The 24,620-nt window shown below is 38.1% G+C and overlaps 1 protein-coding gene across 4 annotated transcripts in view; it reads left to right on the forward strand.

The window, feature by feature from the left end:
• WDFY2 (WD repeat and FYVE domain containing 2) overlaps nucleotides 1–24,620 on the forward strand; it is a 150,441-nt gene that overhangs the window by 88,010 nt on the left and 37,811 nt on the right. For all 4 annotated transcript variants that reach the window (XR_010383628.1, XR_010383629.1, XM_010982397.3 and 1 more), the window contains 2 exons: nucleotides 15,013–15,067; nucleotides 19,110–19,260. Coding sequence is in view for 2 of the 4 variants with exons in the window: in XM_010982397.3 (XP_010980699.1) it covers nucleotides 15,013–15,067; nucleotides 19,110–19,260 (206 nt within the window). In the remaining 2 variants the exon portion in view is untranslated. The remainder of the gene's footprint in view (nucleotides 1–15,012; nucleotides 15,068–19,109; nucleotides 19,261–24,620) is intronic.

Below are 24,620 nucleotides of genomic sequence, written 5' to 3' on the forward strand. Positions count from 1 at the left end.
ATCTTGCATGGCCTGTTCCAATCCCCAGTAGAGAGCTTGCACACATTGGAACCTCAGGAATAGTTTTCAAGTGAATAAAACCCAACTAGTTTAGTCTATTTTGTCTGTTCTATCTGTTCATGATTTCATCCAGAAGTTCTTTCTCCTTTTACTTTCACTCTTTTTTTTTTTGATTTCTCTCTTTTTTTAAACATTTTTTATTGAGTTATAATCATTTTACAATGTTGTGTCAAATTCCAGTGTAGAGCACAATTTTTCAGTTATACATGAACATATATATATTCATTGTCACATTTTTTTCTCTGTGAGCTACCATAAGATCTTGTATATATTTCCCTGTGCTAAACAGTATAATCTTGTTTATCTATTCTACAATTTTGAAATCCCAGTCTATCCCTTCCGACCCTCCGCCCCCTTGGCAACCACAAGTTTGTATTCTATGTCTATGAGTCTGTTTCTGTTTTGTATTTCTGTTTTGTTTGTTTGTTTGTTTGTTTAGATTGCACATATGACAATCTCATATGGTATTTTTCTTTCTCTTTCTGGCTTACTTCACTTAGAATGACATTCTCCAGGAGCATCCATGTTGCTGCAAATGGCGTTATATTGTCAGTTTTTATGGCTGAATAGTATTCCATTGTATAAATATACCACATCTTCTTTATCCAGTCATCTGCTGATGGACATTTGGGCTGTTTCCATGTCTTGGCTATTGTAAATAGTGCTGCTGTGAACATTGGGGTGCAGGTGTCATTTTGGAGTAGGGTTCCTTCTGGATATATGCCCAGGAGTGGGATTCCTAAAGAGAAAAGCAAAGAGTGAGTTACAAGGGAATTCCCATAAGGCTCTCAGCTGATTTCTGTACACAAACACTACAGGCCACTTTCACTCTTACAGTCTGCTCATCCTTACCGAAGCCCTTGTCTCCCACCAGCTCTCTGATACGGAGGAAGCCACTGTAGAGCTTATTCAGAGTTCATGGGAAAAGTCATTAACACGCTACCTTCTTATAGCAGGGGCAGAAGTCCTGGTGGTTGAGGTATGAACTTGGCTCCCAGAAAGATCTGCATCTGAATTCCAGCCCTCCCAGCTTTTAGCTGAATAATGATGGACGAGTTGGTTAACTTCAGTAAGCCTCAATTTATTCACTGTAGACTGGGAATAATAACACGTTCCTTGTGGGATTATTGTGGGGATTACATGAAGTGATTTATATAGAGGCTTCAGGAACTGGTAATCATTTTTATAGCAGAAATTCTGTTCAGAATTCTGAATAGACTTTTTGATAAGGTTAATAATTTTATCTGAAATTAAAGAGTATTATTTTTATGCAATTATTTGTCATCTCAGGTTAAAGATAATATTTGAAAACTCATAATTTTTAAACCAGTTTATTTCTTGTGAGCACCATCTTTGGCTAGTACAACTGATTTTGTATGTAGTTTTTTTCCAGTTTTATTGAGAAATAAGTGTCATATGTCACTCCATAAGTTTAAGGCACGTACAGCATAATGGTTTGATTTACATATATTGTGAAATGATTGCTACAGTAGATTCAGCTAACATCCGTCATCTTATGTAAATACAATAAAAAGGAAAGAAAGAGGAAAAGAAAAAAGAAAAAAAATTCTTGTAATGAGACTCTTAAAATTAACTCTCCTGTATATCAAACAGCCATCGTTACCTGGAAGTAATGTTTGCTTTCTCCTTTTGCTCATCAGTTACTATTTGCATAGTTATTGGTTTAAATAATATTCAGCTCTGAAAATTCATGAATTTAAATCTAGAAAAAGATAATTTAACATTTTAGCACAAAAACCATGGTTAGAAACAGTTAATATTAAAAAGCAACACATTATTGTGCTTTCCGATTGACCTAGGAAGTAAAACATTGATTAGTCCTAAGATGTGAGTTAAAAGTTATACTGTTCCATTTTTTGGCATTGCTTACAAAAAGTAATAGCTTAGCAATTCAGCTCTCTTCCTTTTTCTTTTATTATTTGACCTTCTGGTAATTGTACATACTTGGATCGAAACCTCCTCTGGGTAGCATTGAACCCCAAAGGGAGAAATCTCGTTCCTGCTTCCAAGTCTACTATTGATTAACAAATCATTTAATCTTTTTCTAGCGTTTTCTCTAAATGAAAACATAAACTGTGTGTCATATTTATATTCTGTAGCCATCAGTGAAATGATGATGATGAAATGATATACTTTATGACATGTTTGTATAGCATTATAGTATTATTTTCACATATTTCAAAGTTATATTAATAGCTACTATATATAAATTAATATATTACTTAAAATAACATTTTAATGCTTTCATTCAGTTCTTTTAACAAATATATGTTGAGCAGCTACCACGTGCCAGGGTGTGGTCTAGATGCTTGAGATACACGTCCATGAACTCTCCCCTCTCCTCAATAAAAAATCCCTCTCTGTGTATGTTGCATTTAGTAAACAGGAAATATACTCATTCATATATGTTAGAAGGTAATAGGTGCTATGGGGAAAACAGAGCAGAGTGAGGGGGATTGGGAATGTGAGGGTGGGGCAGAGGAGACAGATTGCAATTTTTAAAAATTGAGAAGGCCACATTGAGAAGATGTCATTTGAGCACAGGACTTGAAGTTTGGGGTAACGAGTCACGCTAGTACCTGGGAAAACAGAGGCACAGACAATGTCAAGGCCTTGAACCACGAGTGTTTATAATATTAGTACAATTAAAATCTTGACTTTAAAAAAGCAAGTGATTATTCCTTTATAAATATTTAGTGATTACCCCTTCTACATGGCATAATGGGAAAAATGCAAGATATATGGGAGGTACCATTTTAAGATGACAAAAACTCCATTCCTTTCAAACTTAAAATCTGTAAGGAAAGATAAAATAATCTGATCTTAGATAGCTCTAACTTCATGCAGATTGTGATCAATATCATAAAAGAGCTTATAGAGTCTCTTGAACTTCAGCAGAGAAAAGATCTGTTCTGCCTGGGGTGATCATACTAATGCAGACCATTAACCTTGCCCCACAGTAGGTTTGAAAAGTGCTGGAGATTGGGGAAAGGAAACAGCTTCCTGGGAAAGGACAGACTAGGGCAAGGGCTAGTAGTGAGGGTGTTTAGTCCACTGTCAAGGACAAATGTAGTTTAATTGGAAATGCATTGGAAAGGGCATGGGTTCAAGAAGGATGGTAAGGATCTGATGATTAAATGTGTAGGAGAAATTGAGTGGAGAGAAAGGGTAGTTGGCAAGGATAATGCTTGTTCTGAGCCAGGGTCCATCATTGCTGCTGTCTCCGACCAGCCTGTGTCCTGACTGGTCAGTGTCCATGGCATACCACTTGGTCCTGTTTCCAGGTGTCAGATTTGGGAAACAGGGATAATGGTGGAGGCATTAGTAATACTTTGTGCTTATCTTCCCTTCATGTCTGTTGTAGTGTACTGTCATCTAGATTCTCTGAAGTGTGGGGTGATTTCAGAATTTGCGCTGTAGTATTTTCCTTTGCTCATAGAAATTCAATGAGACATTCACCTCTAGATTAAAAAAAATCAAGAGACAGACCCAAGTTTCAGGCCCAGGTTGTGCAACCAAGGAAGCCTGTGACCTTGGATAAGTCCCTTAGTATCTCTGGACTTGAGTTTCTCTATCTAAAGAATGAGTCATTGTGCTAGGAGCCCTTGCAGACTCTAAAATTCCCAGAAATCCAAAACTTGACAACCAAAGATCCAAACTTCTTTCACCAGCTGCTTTCATAAGTAGAAACAGTAGTCATCAGCGTTGGCTATCGGGCTAAATTCCATGACATCGGCTATAAGCAGTTTTCAGTTTCAGTAGGCAGCTCTTTTGTTCAGAACAATTTTGTCAAAAGTTTGGAGCTTTTTTTGTTTAAAAAATAAGTATTAGCAACTAGGCTTTATGTAAACTAATGTCTCATGTAATTTGCTATTAATATTACAGCAGAATTTTTAATGTGTATGGATGTTGCTTACAGCATTCAGTTTCTTTCACTCTCTGTGAAGGGTAATGGGCGCATGGACTACTTCGATGACTTCCTTTGTTTGATACATCAGTGTTTTAGCTTCAGATCTTGGCCTTGAGCAGGATATTCTCCATTTACTGAATAACTTCCAAGAGCATTTGTCTTCAAGATTCTGAAATTTGCCAGAAGCGGTCTTAGAAGTACTTGCATTCAAACTTATGTATCTTTTTTCTTTTACCCTCTCCCTCCCATCTTCTTGGGAGAGATATTATTTTAAAAAACCAACTGCATCTGGTTACCTGCATTTATTGCTGGGGAACTAGGGATGGGAAAGCACAAAAACATGTTACTGTTGATGTAAAGAAATGTGATGACAGGCAAACAGTTAAGCGCCAGGCAAACCTAGAAAGGGGGCAGCTAGACCTGCGTTTATGGGCGCAAAGACTTTGAACCTTTATGTGTTTTGTATGTAAACCTGTATTTGAAGGAGAATTTATCGAGAGAATTTGGAAACCTGAATTTGTTTCTTTGTAGGTGATATTTTGAATTTAGAGAGCCTAACAGCTGCTGTTGTTACACAAATCCCAATTATCTTTTCTCTTGCTTTGAATGCTTCCAAGTAATGTGACATGTTAGTCTTCTTGGAAATGTGATTAAGGGCTTCTTACAAAGTTTACAGCTGATGCTGGGGGTTTGCAGCTGAAGCATTCCTTCTCTCCACCTCTTAAAATGCATGTAGTCAGAAAAGATTGAGGTCATTAGGCATTTGAGAGGTGGGGGGAAAGGCTCCTACCAGTTCCTGGGTGGAGAGAATATTCCATCGTTTGGTAGACAGCGAAACCTCTTTTCATAATTTAAAAACAAACAAGAATAATTCTTTCAACTCCCCAGGCAGATTAGCAGAATCTAAAATGAAGATTAATCAAAACCAAAAGTCAACTTAGTCACTGAACTAGTGGTCCTCAAACTACGGTCCGTTAGGGCAAAGCTATTTTCATAAGAAGATGAAGATGTTGTTTGCCTTTTTAGTTTTCACTGTCTAACAAGTGTGCAGACTGAATGCAGAAGCAGAGATGAAGCTCCACCTCTCTTCTACTAATGAGATTTGCAAAAATGGAAAACAGTGCCACTCTTTCCACTTAATTTTTTGTTTTGCACAAGGTAGTTATTTTCATAAAGAATGTTATCTATGTTAACATGTAATGAATGTATTATTGTTAATTTAATGAATTAATAGTTTACAGTTTTTTCAGTTTTAATTTCTAATATAATAAATGTCAATAGATCCAACCCATGGGGTCCTCAATAATTTTTAAGAATAAAGGGAACTAGAGACCCAAAAGTTTGAGAACTGCTGGTTTAAACAAAAAGAGGCTCAAATTCCAGGTCACTGATTGCTAGAGAGTGGAGACAGCCTTAAGTAAGAGCACGAGAATCTTCAAGGATCTTTCTTAGTGTCGTCTTTATGGGATTTGAATTTTTTTATCTTGTGCAGAAGGGAAAAATAAGGCACATATTGACAGCAAGGTCAGAGAGAGAACAAGACATATTGATAGAAAGAGGCCAAATGAAAGCTCAGTGGGTAAGATACTGGCTCCTCCTGTCCTCATTCCACGGAGTCGTGACCTCCTAGAGTGGATACTTGGCCCAAAGACTGGCCAGTGGTCTTTATTGGCTGGCTAGGGTCCTAGTGAGAAACGATGTTAAGTTGGTCAGATTCCTACCTTGAATTTGAACCTGGATGCACTACGAGAGTGAGCCAGTGGGTGAAGGTGAGAACTGTCACATTGTAGAGAGGGGCCAAAGGGGTTTTGATGGCTCCGTGCAAATCCAGTTGTGAGGGACCCAAAGCTGAGCTGTCAGACGGGATTGGTTGGTTGAGAAAGGATAGTAGATTGCACCTGGAGAAAAAACAGAGAGAGGCCCCGAGCCTGCAAGAGAGACAGAGGGTGGCAGGTGTGGCTTCGGTGGCCAGTGCTCTCCCATTACGGCCTCTAATTCTTTACAGTGAGTCCTCTCTTCTTTACTGGGTTGAGTTTTCAGTAACCAAAAAAGCCTGAATAAAACCTAGAATAACACAAGTGTGCAGATTGTAAGGACTAGCACAGCTGGTATGATAAAGACTTGAATTTGTTTCTGAACTACCTGATAGCCAAGGCAGCAAGGAGACATGGTTCATCATGAAACTGTATAATAAAAAAGATGGCAGTTCTAAGGGTAGTTAATAGTTTTCTGTCACTGAATTTATAATCAATCACCTTCTTATGTATGGAGGTTCTTAAAAGATTTTAAAAAGAATTACCATATGATCCAGCAATCCGTCTGTGAGTATATATACCCAAAATAATTCAAACTGGATCTGGAAAAGAGATTTGCACACCCATGTTTATTGCTGCATTATTCACACTAGTCAAGAGATGAAAGCAACCCAAATGTCCCTTGACAGATGAATGGATTTTTTAAATGTAGTATACACATAGAAGGGAGTATTATTTAGTCTTAAAAAGGAAGGAAATTCTGACACCTGCTACACCATTGGTGAGCCTCAAGGACATGTTGCTTTGTGAAATAAGCCAGTCACAAAAGGACAAATGCTGTATGATTCCACTCATGTGAAGTATCTAAAGCAGTCAAAATCATAAAAACAAAAGTAGAAAGGTGGTTACGAAGAACTGCAGGAGGGCCAGGGAATTCATGTTTAGTGGGTTTAGAGTTTCAGTTTTGCAAGATGGAAAAGTTTCTAGAGGTACATTGCACAACAGTATGAATATACTTTACTGAACTGTACACTTAAAAATGGTTGAGGTGGTAAATTCAATATTATGTATTTTTTAACCACAATTAAAAAGTCACTCAATAAATTAATAATTGAGGCACTAAGTAATATATTTGACAATATCCTGAACATTTCTAAAGCTGAAGCAGAAGTGGATCTTATATGGAAGTGTAAAAAATGAGAAGTTTACCAATATTGGGCCTCCCAACAAGATTTTGGCTTTAGATCACTTTCTCTTTCATGGAGGGAGATACAGAAAGAAGACACCTCTGTTCCAACCAGAAATGTAGTACCTCTACATTCAAGAAACTTCTAATGTGTATTTTCTCTTCTCAGTAATAGCTGTGCATACGTTCGTGTGTAAGAGTACCTTGGAGCCGTGCACTTTGTGACACTTTTGCTGAGCAGTTAAGCTGAAGACATTCCTTCCCTCATTCTTCATCACACTGGGGCTGAGTCAAGAGTTCCTGTTTATTTTTGTGTGTGTGACCTTGCCGGTTGGTTTGACTTCTTTTTCCCCGAGGAAGAGGAAATTAGATAAATATTAAATCAATTCATATACTCTGAAGTGCAACAAACTTGACAAAGAATCAGTAGCTAATCATCTAATTTTAGACATTTCTATTCCCTAAAATAGTGCTATATTTTAAGAAATAAGAGATCATTGGCCAACTTTCAACTAAACAGGAAACTTTATATTTTTTATGTGTAAAATACCATGATTCTATTATTAGAATTCTTCAGGATCTGTTTCACTGAACCTTAATAAGTGAGCAGGTGGGCCGTGCTTAGAACCGGTTAGCATTCCTTTACTGTAAACTCAGAGAGGAGAGTCTGGGTGACCATGGGAACAGCAGAGGAGCCAAGCTCATTGCTTTCTAATTGAATTATTATTGATTGTTCAAAAGTTCTCCTATTTTGTGCTGGTTGAACATTACTTTGAAAAAAGAGAAGAGAGAAGGGAGGGAGAGGGGAAGGGAGGAAGAAAGGAGGAAACTTGGTCAGGAAGTGTACTTGGCCCCGGTCGGTCGGGGCTGCTGCCTTGACAACCGCACACAGTCTGGGTCTCCTTGCAGGGGAGCAGATACTTCCATTTCTTCCAGCCGCCGGGCCTTACTGTCCTTCTGTTATGCCTGCCTGGTCCCTGGATGGAACCAGAAGCCACAGCGTGGCCCTGTGGAGCTTAGTCTGCTGTTCCATTACTTCCTGTATTGCCTGGAAGAATCCAGGACATCTCTGGAACTTGTGATGTGTAGGAATCTAAGGATCACCAGAAACAAACAAACGTTCCCTTTATTTGAGTGAAAACAGGAAGTACTGCCCGCAAGCCTCTTACTCAGACTGACAAAGGCTGAGGGACAACTTGACTCAGGTAAGGTGACCTCTGTTACCCAACAAGAGCCCTGGTATCTACTTGACAGATGGAAATGTATACACCAGCAGGAAATAATGTTTTTGTGAAAGATGCTACGAGAGGGTTGAGAATGGCACATGCGGATGCAGGCATGGGCCTTGTTGACATTCTTCAATGACAGGGCATGTCGGCAACTTTTCTTTTCAGTATGATGTTGCTGAAATAAAGAAATATGACCATCTGATTGACTCATTCTGCGGGGCCTGGTTTTTGGAGGAATTCAGAGAGAATTCCACGAGACGAGGAGGAGTAGAAAAAAACATTGACAAATGTATGAAGAAGCTGAATAGCCGGCCTCCATTTTTATTCTTTACTCCACCCCCAGTCCAAAGCGCTGGCCAGCAGTAAAGCCCTTAACACTGGAACGGAACCAGCCTTGCCAGTTTGTTTTTCTCTTTTCATTTCTTTCCTTCTTTTGATCTGAAACATGCCTTCTTCCTTTCCTTCTAAATCTTAGGAATAGAATGGCGCTTCGTTCTGCCGTTGTAGTTACGATTGTGTTAAATGTCCCATGTAACAGGTACCCTGGCCAATATTGATCATCTCACTATAACTGCCACAAATCAAGACTTTTATTGGGTCCATAGTGTGTCTCCCAGGAACTGTGTTATCACCATTTTTCAGTTTTAGTCCAAAAGTAGCAACCATAAATCTGTCTTTTTCACTCAGAGTTTATGAAGGAATGAAAAAACAATCCCATTCACAGAAGTTAACAGCAAAAGTCGAAATACGATCTCAAAAGGAAATATGTGAAACTTTGTTGAAGAAAATTGTAAAATGTTGTGAATATACATAAAAGAAGACTTTTAAATGTCAGTTCTTGAATTTAGGGATGTAGTGCCATTCCAATCAAAATTCTTAATGTCTTTTTTTTTCTTTTTTTCACAAAAAAAAGATTATTATAATGACCATCCAGCTACATTTTTTTAAGAAGAGAAATTACATATATTTTGTATCTGAAGTAGTTAAATCATTTTCATTTTGATACAAGAATAGAATAGCAGATCAATAGAGCAGAGTTAGATAACTCCCAGACAGATCCAATTACATGTAAGAACATAAAATATGGTAAAGAAAATGTTAGAAGTCAGTCGTGGGTGGGAGAAGTTTTTAAGTAAAGAGTGCTGAAGCAGCTGATTTGCTCTTAAGAAAAAGATCGATTTTAATCTTCACTTCATGTCTGATACCAAAATAAATTCTGGGAGCTTTAAGCAGCTTTAAATGTACAAAGTGAAGCTTTAAAAGAAAAAACAAGAAACTAGGAGTAAACAGAGTGCACATTTATAAACAGTCTCTATCAGGAAGAACATGTAAGCTTAAAACAATAGAAATCACAGAGGAAAATATCATATTTGATTACATAAAATTTGAAATCTCTCAGTATGAAAAAGCTACTTAAATACAACTTAAATGAAAACAATAAATAGTTTACAAAATCATTAATGTATTTTCTTTTAATTTTGGGGAGGTGGGTAATTAGGTTTTATTTATTTATTTATTTATTTATTTATTTATTTATTTATTTATTTATTTAACAGAGGTACTGGGGATTGAACCCAGAACTTTGTGCACGCTAAGCATGCACTGTATCACTGAGCTATACCATCCCCCAGTATTTTGACAATGAAGAAAATAGTTGTTTAAAATATGACAGAGAAAGGATAATACCCTCAATCTTTGATAAGCATATTACAAGTAGATAAGAAAAACACTGAGAATCTAGCTATATTCTGATTATAAAGCTAGTAAAACTAAAAGTTAACAAAAATATAGCCACAAATGTAACTGCTTATAAATTCTGCTTAGACTTTTTTTCTAAATAATTCCTAACTTAAAGAAGAAATCAACATATAATATAGAAATTGTTTTAAAAGAGAGCCACTTTGTATCAAAACCTGTGGAGTACAGTCAAGGCTGTATTTAAAGAATTTTACCTTAAAATGTTATTACTTTAATATAAAAATGTATACATATGACCTAAGCATTGAACTTAATTTATGTGAAGAAATGATAAACCAAAAGGAAGTCTGAAGAGAGAATTATGAAAATAAATCTTGACATTAGCAATAGAGAAAACAAAGGACAGCAAATAAAATCAAAAGCTAGGTTTTAGAAACTACTGATAAAAATAGGTAAATTCCTGGCACATGACATTAAGAAAAACTATAAAAATTAAAAGCCGATGATATTAAACATAAAAAAATAGATACAACCATGTTATATTTATAACCACCTAATTCTGCTATAACGCAACATGTTTGTTTGTTTTCATGCACTGTGCAGAATCACACAATAAAAACCATGGGCCATGTGGGAAAAATAGGGACACAATACTCAAAGTTGTTAAAAACCTGCTCTTTTTTAAAAAGGACCAAGCATTCACAATTTTATAGCCGAATTCTCTCTAATTCTTCAGTCAGAATTGTTCATTATAGTCCAGAAGAGTTTGTTTGTTTTTTTTTTAAGGTTAAGATGCTTACTTCATTTTACAAAGATAGCATTTGTTTATTTAACTTAACTCTCAAAGAGTACTTACTGTGTGCCAGGCACTGCTTTAAATGCTTCATGAATATTAACCAATCCTCTCTGCAGTCTTAGGAGGCTAGTACAGAGGAGGAAATGCAGCACAGAAATCCTGAATAACTTGTCCAAGATCTTGTAACTAGTACGTACTGTAGCTGGGATTTAAACCAGACAGTTTGGCTCCAGTGCCTGAGCTCTGAACTCTTAACTACTGTACTTTGCTATCTTTAAACCCAAACCCAAGGAAGTTGGCTCTCTGGTTCCTCAGTGGCTTTCTGAATTGTGTGAAGTACAGCCCCAGCAAGGCCTAAAATCTGACTTCTTCGGTGGCTGCTAACAAGGATAGACAGTACAACCTTTCAGAAGGAGGGGGAAGATAAGTTCCATGGAGTTATGATCAGAATTCAAAGCAAGGGAGGAGGGAGAGAGCTGGTAGATAAATTCTCTCTCATCCTCTGCTTCCAAAGCCTCGTGTTTGTTCTTCTGTCGAGAGACTTACTGTTTGCCAGGGAGCTAACTGGGTTTCTTCATGAAACATGGGCCAGCTTGGTGACACACCGCTCATCTTTTCCACTTCTTTGCCTTTTCTTCACTCATATCCTCTGATATTGCACCTCCAAACAATGGCTTTAGTTTCACCTCAGACTCTACTTTTTAGGAAACCAGCCTGCAGAAGAATTTGAAGACGATTCATGGAGCAAGAAATGAATGTGGCAAATAAATGTATAAAAAGTGCTCTGACTCATGAGCAGTTAGGGTAATACATACTAAACCATAGTGAGTTATAACTTTTTGTACATTAATTTTGGCAAAAAATTGAAAAGATGAGCAGTACCTAATGCAAAAATGATCACCACAAGCCTATTTAACACCCATCACCACACAGTTACAAATTATTTTTTTCTTGTGATGAGAACTTTTAAGATCTACTCTCTTAGCAACTTTCAAATATACAATGCAGTAATTAAAAAAAATTTTTACGACGCAGTATTTTTAACTATAGTTACTATATTGTATATGGTATCTCCAGGACTTATTTTATAATTGGAAGTTTGTACATTTTGATCACCTTCACCTGTTTTGATCATCCCCACCCCTCATCCCACCCCAGGCAACCACCAGCCTACTCTCTGTATCAGTTTTTTGTGGGGAGGGAGTAGTTTGTTTTGTTTTGTTTTAGTTTCCACGTGTAAGTGAGATCATACAATATTTATCTTCCTCTGTCTCACGTAGTTCACTTAGCATAATGATGCCCTCATGGTCCATCCATGTTGCCACAGATGGCAAGATTTTTGTTTTTAATGGCTGAATGATATTCCATTGTAGTAATATCCCACATTTTCTCTATCCATCCATCCATCCATCCATCCATGGACACTTAGGTTGCTTCCATGTCTTGGCTATTTGTAAATAATGCTACAGTGAATATGGGAGGACATACATATCTTTTCCAGTTAATGTTTTTGTTTTCTTTGGATAAATATCCAGAGGAATTCCTGGATCATATGGTAGTTCTTTTTAAAATTTTTAACAAGCCTCCATGCCATTTTCCATAGTGGCTGCACCAATTTACACTCCCACCAACATTGCACAAGGGTTCCCTTTTCTCCAGATGCTTGTCAACACTTGTTATCTCTTATCTTTTTGATAATAGCCATTCTGACAGGTGTAGGTGATATCTCATTATGGTTTTAATTTGCATTTCCCTGATAATTAGTGATATTGAGCATCTTTTCATGTACCTGTTGGCCATCTGTATGTCTTCTTTGGGAAAATTGCTATTCAGATCCTCTGCCCATTTCTTAATTAGATTGTTTTTTGTTATAGAGTTGTATGAGTTCTTTATATATTTTAGATATAACCTCTTATCAGATACATGGTTTGTAAATATTTTCTCCCATTCAGCAGGTCGTTTTTTCATTTTGTTGATGGTTTCCTTCACTGTGCAGGCTTTTAGTTCGATGTAGTCCCACTTGTTTATTTTTGCTTGTGTTGCCTTTGCTTTTTGGTATCAAATCCAAAAACTCATCCCCAAGACCAATGTCGAGGAGCTTACTGCCTATGTTTTCTTCTGGGAGTTTTATGGTTCAGTCTTATGTTCAAGTCTTTAATCCATTTTAAGTTAATTTTTGTGTATGGTGTAAGATAGTGGTCCAGTTTCACTGTTTTTCATGTGGCTGTCTAGTTTTCCCAACACCATTTATTGAAGAGACTGTCCTTTCCCCATTGTATATTCTTGGTTCCTTTGTCGTAAATTGATTGACCATGTGATATTTTTTAATAAGGAAAACTAGAAACAATGTAAATATTCAATATAAGAACATTACAGTACATCCCATGTAGTCATTAAAAAGAATGAAGTCAAGTATGTACTTATATGCAATGATATGCATGATTTGTTACCAGAAAAAAGTATTGTTAAATATATTCATATTTTTAAAATTGTGTATATTATTCCAATACTTTCCATAATTATCTCTGAGAAATGGTATCATAGGGACTTTTTAATATTCATCAGTCTTACATTTCTTCGAATAGCATATTATTTCTTTCATCAAAAAAAATGAAAATGTGCTGACAAATTTCCTAAAATTTCTCCATAATTATGTTTTTAATTTCATAGGAAAAACAAATGAACAAAAACTTAAGTTTACCAATGCAGTGAACTGGTAATTTTATGTATATATACATTAACCTTAAGCACAGGTCTACATCCAGTTGTTTTATTTCATAGACTGCCTGTTTCCACAAGGAATTAATATACCTTTTGCCCAAGCTAAAGAACCATTTCAGTATAGTCAAAATTACATGAACTATATGAACCCAGTAAACACTTGCCCAAATAGTAATTGTCCTTAGTCAATTTATTTTGCATGTACGTTAGGAAATTTGGGGTGCTTTAAAGTGTGGAGCCCAGGATTGAGCTACTTGCCTGGGATGAAGGGTGCAGTGAACCGTTGCTCAGACCTGTGCGTGGCTTTCTTACCCACACTATGTGCTCCTTATGGGAAAACTACTCTAAAATTAGTCTGCTCTCCTCAGGTGTAAGTCTAACTCTCCAGGAATGAATATAGTGCCCCTCCATGAAGGAATAATGATACGAATTTTAAAAGTGACAAGTTGAATAATGTTATTACTGAGAAAATCCTGGTGAAGAAAATCCGTTTGTAGATAAGCCTCTTAAGAAGGGGTGGGCTAGGAAAACGGTACCCAGAGGAACTCTGTTACCGTGTTCAGGCTCTCATCACCTTGTACTTTATTTAACTATGTGGCATCTGTCACAAAAAGAGTATAATCGTTTACTTCTGAAAAGTCACACAAGCTATATGAATTCAGTAAATGCCGAGATAACACGTCATGAGTCTGTGCGTCTGTCCTCCCACCCAGTTTCTTTACGAAGTCAAGGAGAAATCCTGGAAGCCTCTGAATGCTTTGAAAAGATTCATTGTTCTGTTTTTAAGTTCAGACAAAGGCATCAGTTTATTACCCTTTGCAGCTTTCCTCATACCTGACAACCTACTGTTTACGGATATAGGGGTATTTGCATGTAAAAGAAGCTGAGGGACTCAAAGCCCGACCGGGGCTTATAAACACTTGATTGATTTCTGCATATAATAGGTCATTGTATTTGTAGGTGCTCAGGTGAAGCCTGCACACAGATACACAGACTTACCTTTTCTGCGTCCTTACAAGAGTATATACAATGTGTTATGGAAACTGACATTTTGCAGTAAATTTGGCATACAAACTAATCCCGTCGGGTTGGGAGATAGCCATTTTGTCAGTGTTTATTGACTACCTGCTGCACCAAAGCACTGTGCCACGTGTCGTGCCAGGGACGAGCAAGGCGCAGCCTTGAGAAGCTTGTTGTACAGGGAAGTAAGTTACTGCTATTAGAAACAGAATCTTTAAAATATCTAATTTATTTCTCTAGTAGAGAATTGCCACCCATTTGCTCACTGGCCAGAGCCTTGCAAATTTTCAGCTGTGGCACCACTGAGAGAAAAGTAATTTGAGTCGGATTTGTCTTCAAAATTGACCAGAATCAGGACTCTGAACTTGATCCAGTTTCCTTCTCATGTATACTCCAAAAAAAAAAAAAAAAAAAAAATCAACTTCAGAGTTATAAGATAAAAATGAAAATTGCATTGGGTTGTAATTATGATTGTTACTCTTTAAGAGTTGATTGGCAAAACATTAATGTTAGATGTAATCCTGTGATGGTGTTTGCGCTATACAGTCTGGTTTTACCAAAACACTTACTCACTTAAAGAATTTCTTTTTGCTTAATATGTTTCTTCTCTTTTGCAGGAGTTTATTTTATCAGAAGATTATAACAAGATGACTCCTGTGAAAAACTATCAAGGTAGGAATGAGAGCAGTGTTTTCATCTTCCTAGACTTTGAAGTGTTTCCTGATGGCTTCCATCGCCAAGAGAGGGCTTGACTTTACAATAGTCAGGAAGACAAAACAGCAGTCCTTTGTCGTGAATATTATCCCAGTTTCTGACTTCAGAAGCAGAGGCCCCGAGAGGTTGGCTGACAGGCCTGTGGTCCTGTAGCTGGAGCCAGAGCAGGTCAGTGGGACTCCAGGGCCCACAGTCTTGGTCCTTTGTCTTCCTGCTCCACCACACTGCCTGGAAACCCTGCCCCAGACTTGGAGAGTGGGGCCAGGAGTGGCTTTCCATGGAGCTCATTTAATTTTTTGGTTAAATGTTTTAAAAAGCTGAGAGTGTTCATATTGTCTAAGGAAAGGAACTAGAGTTTTATTGTGTCTTTGACATTGGCAGTGTACCGTAGACCATTTCCATAGTATAGACCAGGAGCAACGTTCAGCAAAGATTTTTTTCATCCAGGCAAATGTCAGTGTCAGGGTTCAGAACATGAGAAGTAGACCTTTTAGCACTTAGAGGTCATTTCATCCAAATCTCATGACCTCATTCATTCTGCATGATCATGCAGCATCTTCTCTGATACCTTCAGGGACATAGCATCCCATCCTGATTTTAGAAAATTCTAAGCGTGAAGTTCTTTATTTTTAGATTTTGATCCAAAATTTATTTCCTTATGGATTTATTCTTTAATTTTTTTCAAATATCATTTATCAAGTATTTATTGAGTACCTGCTGTGTTCCAATATCTGGATATAATAGTGAACAAGACATGTATATTATCTATAGATCAGCAGCACCCATGAAAATAGATGCCAAAAAAATCTAAACAAAATTTCAGCAGGTCAAATTTAGCAATATATCAAAGGATAAGTACCTCACGACCAAGTGAGGTTTATTCCAGGTTTATACCCAAAAGAAATGAAAGCAGGAACTCAAAACAGATACCTGTGTACCCATATGTATAGCATTATTCACTGTAGCTAAAAAGTGGAAACAAACTAAATGTCCATGGATGGATGAATGGGTAAACAAAATGTGGTATATCAATATGATGCATTATTATTTGGCCATAAAAAGGGAATGAAGTACTAATTCCTGCTATAATGTGGGTGAAGCTTGAAAACGTGCTAAGTGATGGAAACTAGTCACAAAACACCATACCTTGTATGATTACACTTATATGAAATACCAAGAACAGGAGAATCCTTAGAGACAAAGCAAATTAGTCACTACCCAGGATTGGGGAAGGGGGAATTTGGGTATGGGTTTCTTTTTGGGGTAATGGAAATGTTCTGGAAATAGAAAATTTTCCATGATAATTGTACAACATTGTGAGTATACTAAAAAAATCACTGAATTATATATACTCTAAAATGGTTTAAATGGTAAAATTATATTAAGTGAATTTTATCACAATTAACATTAAAAAATTAATCAGTGATACCAAAACCAGACAAAGATATTACAAGAAAGGAACTACAGTGCAGTATCTCTCATGAACTTAGCTGTAAAAATCCTCAAAAAATGCTAGCAAATCCAACAATGTATAGAAAGAATTATACACTGTGACCAAGTGGGAATTATTCCAGAAATGCAAAGCTGGTTCAACATTTGAAAATCAGTGTAATCCATCACATTAAAAGGCTTGAAGAAAAATCATGTGATCATATTGATTGATACAGAAAAAGCATTTAATAAAATCTGACACCCATCCATAATAAAAACTCTCAGGAAATGACGAATAGATGGGAACTTCTTCAACTTGATAGTGAAATGTCTATAAAAAACCTAGAGCTAACATCAGACATTTGACCCTTGAACAACGCGAGAGTTAAGGGCACCAACCCTCTGCGCAGTGGAAAATCCGTGTGTAATTTACAGTCAGCCCACCGTATCTGCATTTTATCACATCCTCAGATTCAACCAACCTTGGATCATGCAGTACTGTAGTATTTACTAGTGAAAAAAAATCTGCACATAAGCGGACCCACGCAGTTCAAACCTGCATTGTTGGAGGCTCAGCTGTACTTAATTGTGAGAAACTAGATACTTTATCCCTAAGATCAAGATCATGACTCCTATTTAAGAAGTAGAGCCAGGCTTCAAGCCCAGGTTCCTGAAACTGAGTGATATGTATGTATCTTCACAGGGTTTGTTTTTGAATAAAAGAATTCTGTCACCTTAGAAAAAGTATGTGCCTTAAGTTTTAAGGTTTGGTTTTTGTTTGTTTTCTTCAGTAGTCACAGGCAGCCTGACAGAGGAAGAGAACCAACTCTGGCAGAGAGACTAGGGTTTTAAAATTCTCGCTGCGTCGTTGATTGTGTAGCTTTGAGCGAGTCACGTAACATTTTTGAGCCTCTGTCTCCTCCTCTGGCACATGACCACAGCTCAGAGGGCCAAACCCCCTTATCTTTCTGGGCTACTGTCATCCCCTTGGACTTAGAAAGTAACAGGTAAAAGATCAAAGGCCTCTTCATAAGAAAAGGAGGCAAAGCGCTGGGGGCCGCTTTCTGCCTGAGACAGACTCGCGCACTTGAGGGTGAACCAAGGGAGAGTTCATTTTTATCCCGTCATTGGCGGAGCTTAAATTGAGCATTTGATGACACAGACGTGACAAGATCTTCAGGAGTTTTTCCAGGAAGTCCCATCTTTTAGTTAAAGACCACATTTTGATCTTGATGGTGGCCAAGTCTCTGAAAAGCAGGTACTGTGTAGAGAAGTCATATTATTACTGCTCCGGTGCCCCTTCAGAAGCCCCGTAGATTCACCAGGCTTCAAATATCAGATTTTAAAGCATCAGGCATTTGGTGGAATGACTGTCCTGGAGGTACCCACTGCGGTTCTGACTGTACTGTTCAGTAGCCAGTCTGTGAGGGCCATTTTGCCAAGGCCAGGTTGTGCCTGTAAAATGAGGAAGCCACCCAGCTTTGCACAGACATTACAATGACAAAGTGGGAATATCTTTTAAGTACCTGGCCCTAATTAGACACTCAGAAGTAGGCAGTGATGCTGTTCTTGCTGATAGAGCTGCATTGATCCATCCATACTGTCTGTAATCCTATTTTCATGATCAAAATGGGAAACTGCTGTCTTCTCTGTCATCTCATCACAGTCAGGATGAGTCTGCTCTCACCCACCAGGCTGCCAGCTCCTCAGCACGGAGCCTGGTGGGGCCCAAATTCCAGGGTATCAATCTTTGTTTATTACAGTCTGCACTGTTCAGTGACCTTGGACCCCCTATACCTCTCCTCTGGAACTGCGTAATAAGAAAGCAAATATTTTATTGATTTTATTTGGTAATGGAGAAACCACGAGACCTTGGCCAAACTACTTAACGTCATTGTGCCTCAGTTTGCCCATATATAAAATATGGAGATGGAGTCGACGTGACATCAATAGTTTCTTCTAACTCTGAAATTGTATGATGCAGTAATTCTGTGATGGTGAGCAACCCTGGGAAATTCGCTCTCGTGATCACATGATGCATACATATACTTTGATGTCAGGGGTATTTCATTCTTTTTTCTATGGCACTTGGGAATAATTCTGTCCTCCTTTCCAAGCATTTGCTTTCTCACAGAAAGTTCATCTAGAACTTTGTTGTGGGTTTTTAAGCTAGCTTTCATCAGAAGGAGAACAGTAATGCTCTTTGCTTTTTTTTAAAGCTTAAATAAACTGACCTCGGTGACTTCATTAGAAGAACATCATTTCAAATGTGTTTTGTGGTCACACTGATCTAGCATTTTCTATTCCAGTAGCTCTAACATGTCTGAGAGAGGTGGCCTAGGCCCTTTGGTATTGGGAAGAATTGCATATAAAAACTCGGCATGGCACTCTACAGTGTCACGCCCCTACCCTGATGAGAACCACTGTTCTAGCCCATGTTGATAATGGTTATCTACTCTTCAGCATACTCTAGGGTGGGGAGGAGAGAATGATGCATCTCTGTGGACTACGCTTTACCAGCCTCCTTCAGGATGTTTTACGGGTTGTCTTCTTGTCTCTTGGTTTTTAGCACATCAGAGCAGAGTGACGATGATCCTGTTTGTCCTGGAGCTGGAGTGGGTACTGAGCACGGGGCAGGACAAGCAGTTTGCCTGGCACTGCTCCGAGAGTGGGCAGCGCCTGGGAGGTTATCGCACCAGTGCCGTGGCCTCTGGCCTGCAGTATCCTTTGCTGGACAAAATCCTTTGGTGGGAACTTAGTTGTTGACTTCCTTCTTTTGTGAACATTTTGGGTATGTGCAGCTTGGAAGTTTCTTGTTTTACTTGCTGAAGTTGCCAAGCCGATTAAGATGCTTGCAGACTCTCCAACACACAAATCATCAAGGGTCCTGACGTAGGTGGAGTAAAGTAAGCTAATTTCACCCGAAATAACAGTCCCTGATGAGCAGCTGAGCAGGTTGTGGGTCTACTATGACACAAAGTCTGACTTCTGGACAGGACACAGCCCAGATTTGTGAGCCTCAGCTGTCAGAAAGAATTACGGAACATGGAGATAAAACCATCACTGAAATACAATTTTTTAATTTTTGTACAGAAGTAATTTACACCCAGACATTAAGGTTGTGAACACTCCCACTGGTGCCTGGTGGAAGAACCACAGGACTCCTGTTCACTTTAAGAATATTTATTGCAAGGGTACCCTGCCAGCACCAGAGTAGTTAGCTGGTATCTACACGGTGATGCTACAGTCTTTGTTCCAGGTACAAGACTTTTCCAGGATGTATAGAATGATATTAATTCTCATCTCCCAAGTCTCCAGGGCCCATGTGCTCAGTGTGAATACCTGCTAATGCTCGGTAACCCTCACATCTGGCCCCCTGGGCTCCAGCGAGCGCAGGCCTGACAAGTATGAAGCCCGTATGGGCGCTGCTACCATTGGAAGTAGTAAAGAGCCCCAAGTTTCTTTGTTTAAAAAGTGTAGAATCTCTCCACCTTCTGACAAGTGAGGAAATAGTTGGAAACATTGCTTGTCTGCAAAAGCAGGGTGAAATCAACTTGCTTTCAGATTTCCATCTCGTATTTATAAAATGCCTATTCAGTGATTCGCAGCCATCTGACAAAGTCCCCTGCTGCTTCCCTGCAGATGTGTGACAGTAGCTGTATTTCTGTGTGTGTGTATCTATAAGCTAATGTCACTCTTATTTTCCTAATGGAAAAGCAAGATGAAGAACCTGGGAATGGCCATCGTGGCAGGTTGTAAAAGTGGCGAGTCACCAAGAAGACCAGAAGCAAGGGCAGTAAGGAATGGAAAGCAGACCCCGCTTACCGCTGAGAGGGAGGTACCACTCGTACCTTTGAGAGGGTGGTTAACAAAAGAAACTCCAAAGTTTACTTTCTAAAAGCCAGTTCAGACAAGCATAATGCTTGAGTTGAAATACATGGACTCTCCTGCCAATAGATTAATGATTCCTTTCAGTGTTAGAATTGGATCTCCCTTAGAGATCATCCAGTCCGATTTCTCACTTTACAGACGAGCTGGCTGAAGCCCAGAGAGGGTCACGTGCCTTGTCTGCAGCCACCCAGCTGGTATGCAGGAAAACCACCACCAGCGCCCAGATCTTCTGCCTCGGACTGCTGGTTTTTCTCATTATACTGTACTACCCCTTTGAGAACAGAACTAATGGCATCAATATAATTTGTTCTTAACCTGCTGACTTCTAGATCACTAGCCAAGCCTAGTGATAAATCTTCTGTATCACCTAACCAAACCAGGGAATATGGAAAAAATACAGATTGTGCCTTAAGATGTTTACTTTTTAAACTATCTGAAAATGAAAGAAAAAAAGAAAAAAAGAAAACAAAAACTCCACAAATACACAGAGTTAAACTTGTCCTGACTCTTACAGTCTTTCGCTCCTCTCTTCCAGCATCTCCAAAAGTCATCTTCATTTTTCAGCTGTTTTCTTTGGCCACACCATGTAGTTCACTAAGCCGAAAAAAATCATGTGATTGGCGATCAGAAGCTTTTGTGTGAATGTGAAAGCCTCAGTGTGAATGACCATCCAGCCCACCCTTGCTATTCAGGTGGACGGGAGCTGCACTACTCCAGACGCAGAGGACCTTCCAGGAGACTCCCTCCCCCTCCACCAGGTCTGCTCCTCTAGCTCCAGCTTTGGAGCGCAGTGCCCGCCCTTGCTCCTGGGAGCATGTATGTACCTGGGGTTTTTCCAGGGCTGCACACTGACGCACAGCACAGCCGCTTTTGCTGGAGGGGCTCAGCCAAGAACCACGTGACTTTCCTAAGGCTACAGGGTGTTTTCTGGGAGCTGCCTGGTGCACAGATTGTTAACCAGAAACTCATATAGCATTGAGGTTCACATTAAAATCCAGGGTTTTCTTTTTTAATCCTTATTTTTTATTGAAGTGTAGTCGATTTACAATGTTAGATTCAGATATATGGCAAAGCATAAAATCCAGTTTTTAAACACATTTTTCTAATGGGAACCCTCCACCAACCACCATCCCACACCTCCTCTTCTTTCTGCCACCTCCGTACTTACAGGTTTTGGGTTTTGGCAGGTTTTTTTTTTTTTGATTTGGGGGGTTTTTTAGTGATAAGTAAAGGAAGGATATCTCTTGAAGTAACATAAAATGTTCAGAATATTATTACCCCTTTTTCTCTTCATAGTGGACGTCGGTGGCATAGACTTCTACAGATGGCACCTAATTGTCTCCCATCGCCACCTCAAACAGTCATTCAAACAAGCCAACAAGAAAAAGTCAGATTGAATTCAGCCTTTTTTTCTCTTCTTTCAGGCCTCTTAGTAGAGAAGTAAATATGCAGTGAAAAATAACCAAAATTCAAGTAGAGAAATAAAGGATGACAAAGAGACTGACCAGTTCGCAAATTGAATTTCAGGTGATTTTAAATCACCTCAAAATCTTTGTTGCTTTGGCCAAAGATCTGAAGCATGAAATATTAAGTGAACTACAATATTAATAACAACAACAATAATAATAAGGAAGCAAAGGAGGGGAAAGAGGAGGAAATATTTTACATTTGCAGTCCCTCAGAGTCTAGGTGGTACTTCTACGTAATGTTACTCTGTGTACTATCGGAACAATAAGGCAAAGTAAAAACAAAAAGATGTGATTCTCAATTTTCACAGTGTAGAAACCAAGGCCCAGAGAGGCTCAAAAACATTAACAGACTTTCTTGAGGTCACATGACTATTATGTGGCAGAACCAGGATTAGAACTTGGGTGTTAACACCTTTCACCTGACCCCCTCTGCTCATACTATTATTTACCTGCAGTTGTGAAGACTGTTGGGTATCAGATTGCATCTGTTTTTTCATCAGTGTTCTTATAATTAATCAAGATAACTTTAAGGTGATTTTATTCTGTGTAAATCTTAACATTGTTTTACATATATCTGATAACTTGTGTGGAAAGGATAACCTTTCTCCCTTGTTCTTGAGACTGGAAGGATTTGTTACACCCTCTTCTCCTTCACTTAAAGAAAAAATGTTTTGTTATGAAAATTTTCAAAATGTGTAGCAAATTGGAGAAAAAGTGTAACAGACACTCATGCACTCATCACTCAGTTGCACTGTTGATTCTTCTGTCCCTTGTCGCTTTGCCTCTTTTTGCTAGAAGATTTTAAAGCAAATTCCAGACCTTCTGGAATTTGTCTTCTTATCCTTACATATTTCATTGTGCACCTCTGAAAAATATGGACCTTTTCCCAATAATCACTGTACTGTTATTACTCCTAAAAATTTATAATCATTCCTTGATAATGTTGAATAATTGATCCATTTTCAAATTTCATCCATTGTTTCAAAAATGGCTTTTGGCAGTGGGTTTGTGTGAAATTAGGTCCAGACAAGCTGCACATATAGGATATGATTATTTCATCTAAATTTCTCAATCCCCCTTTCACTTTTTAAAAAATGTGCCTCTGTAACTTGTTGGAGGCAGTCCCACACTTTAAAGTGATCTCTTCTTCCTCACTATGGAATTTAACTTGTTCCTCTTCCTCCCTTTCTCCCAGATTTTTCTGTAAACTGCAAGTTGCCTCTGTCATCTTGACTGTGTTCAGATGCGACTTTTGGTTAGAACCCTTGGTAGTTGTGCTGTGTGGTTCACACGGCTTCTCAGCAGGAAGCACACAGTGTTGGGTTGTCACCCTTCCGGTGTGGCCCAGATTGATCAGTGATTCGGGGGGTGACAGCCAGGTCTCTGCAGTGCAGTCCTCTCCATCAGCCTTTCATTTAGTGGTTTTGTCCACTGCTGGTCTTCGCCTGAACCAGCCCTTTCATTAGGGTTGCAAAATGGTGATTTTGTAATCCTCTCATTTTTTTCCAAGTTTATTGATTGGAATTCTTCTATAATGTAGATCTTTCCCTCATTAAGTAGGGCTATTTGGTTATCCTGAAATACAATTAGTACAGGAAAAGCAACATAGATTCTTAATTATTTCTCTTTAATTGCCCATTTTTAGAGCAGAGATTTAGTGCCCTGGTTACCTCCAATAGGGATTTTTTTTAATTCACATTTTTTATTGAAGTGTAGTTGATCTATAATATTAATTTCAGGTGTACAGCAAAGCAATTCAGTTGCATATACATACATATTTCTTTCTCAGATTCTTTTCCATTACAACTCATTACAAGAAATTGAATATAGTTCCCTGTGTTACATAGTAGGTCCTTGTTGTTTATCTCTTTTATATATAGTAATGTGTATTTATTAATCCCAAACTCCTAAAGTATCCCTTCCCCACCCACCACCCCCATAGGGACCTTCTTTTTTTCTTTTTGAGCTTTATTATAAACTCTTAGGGTTTGGCTTTTTAATAATATATTCAGTATATTTCAATAAATTGCCTCTCCCCCTTTTTAATACTCATATTGTCCCATCTTCAGCCAGTAAGAGCCACATCATATTGGCTCCTGTGTCTTTTTGATACAACCCCATTAGCCGTCGATAGCATCTTTGCTTTTTGGCTCAACATATCTGAGGCTCATCGTGTACTTTTCCTGTTCCGGTCCTGGAATCAGCCAGTTCTTTTATGAGAAATAGTATTCAGAGATAGCTAGGAAATATATAAGTGTATATTTTAAAAAAGAAAATAAATCTTCAGTTCATATAATATGTATGATTCAAATTTAACATTAGTAGAGTTTTTACTTCATTTTTGTACTTGATTCTTTTGGGCTGAAAAACTTGGTTCCTAAAACATCAGCATTCCTATTTGCTTCATCTTTTTTTACATTGTTTCAAAATAATAATACCAATACTATAATAACAAGACTACCAAATGAGATTTTAGATTTCTTTGCAGTGTTCTTGGTCCTTAGAATAGATTCTGCCAAGAATGTACGGTCAAAATGCTATGTTTTAAAGTCACTTGAAATAATTCTGTTAACTCATATCACCAATTTGATAGTTAGGTTTATTTGTTTCAATTTGTTGTCAGTTTGGGGGACTGTAAAAAAATTTATATGAATATTTTGAACATGTAAAATAATTACAAGATTCCATAATAGAAACTACATAACAAGAGAGAAGTCTCA

The sequence above is a fragment of the Camelus dromedarius genome, chromosome 13 (assembly GCF_036321535.1).
Source record: "Camelus dromedarius isolate mCamDro1 chromosome 13, mCamDro1.pat, whole genome shotgun sequence".
Lineage (NCBI taxonomy): Eukaryota > Metazoa > Chordata > Mammalia > Artiodactyla > Camelidae > Camelus > Camelus dromedarius.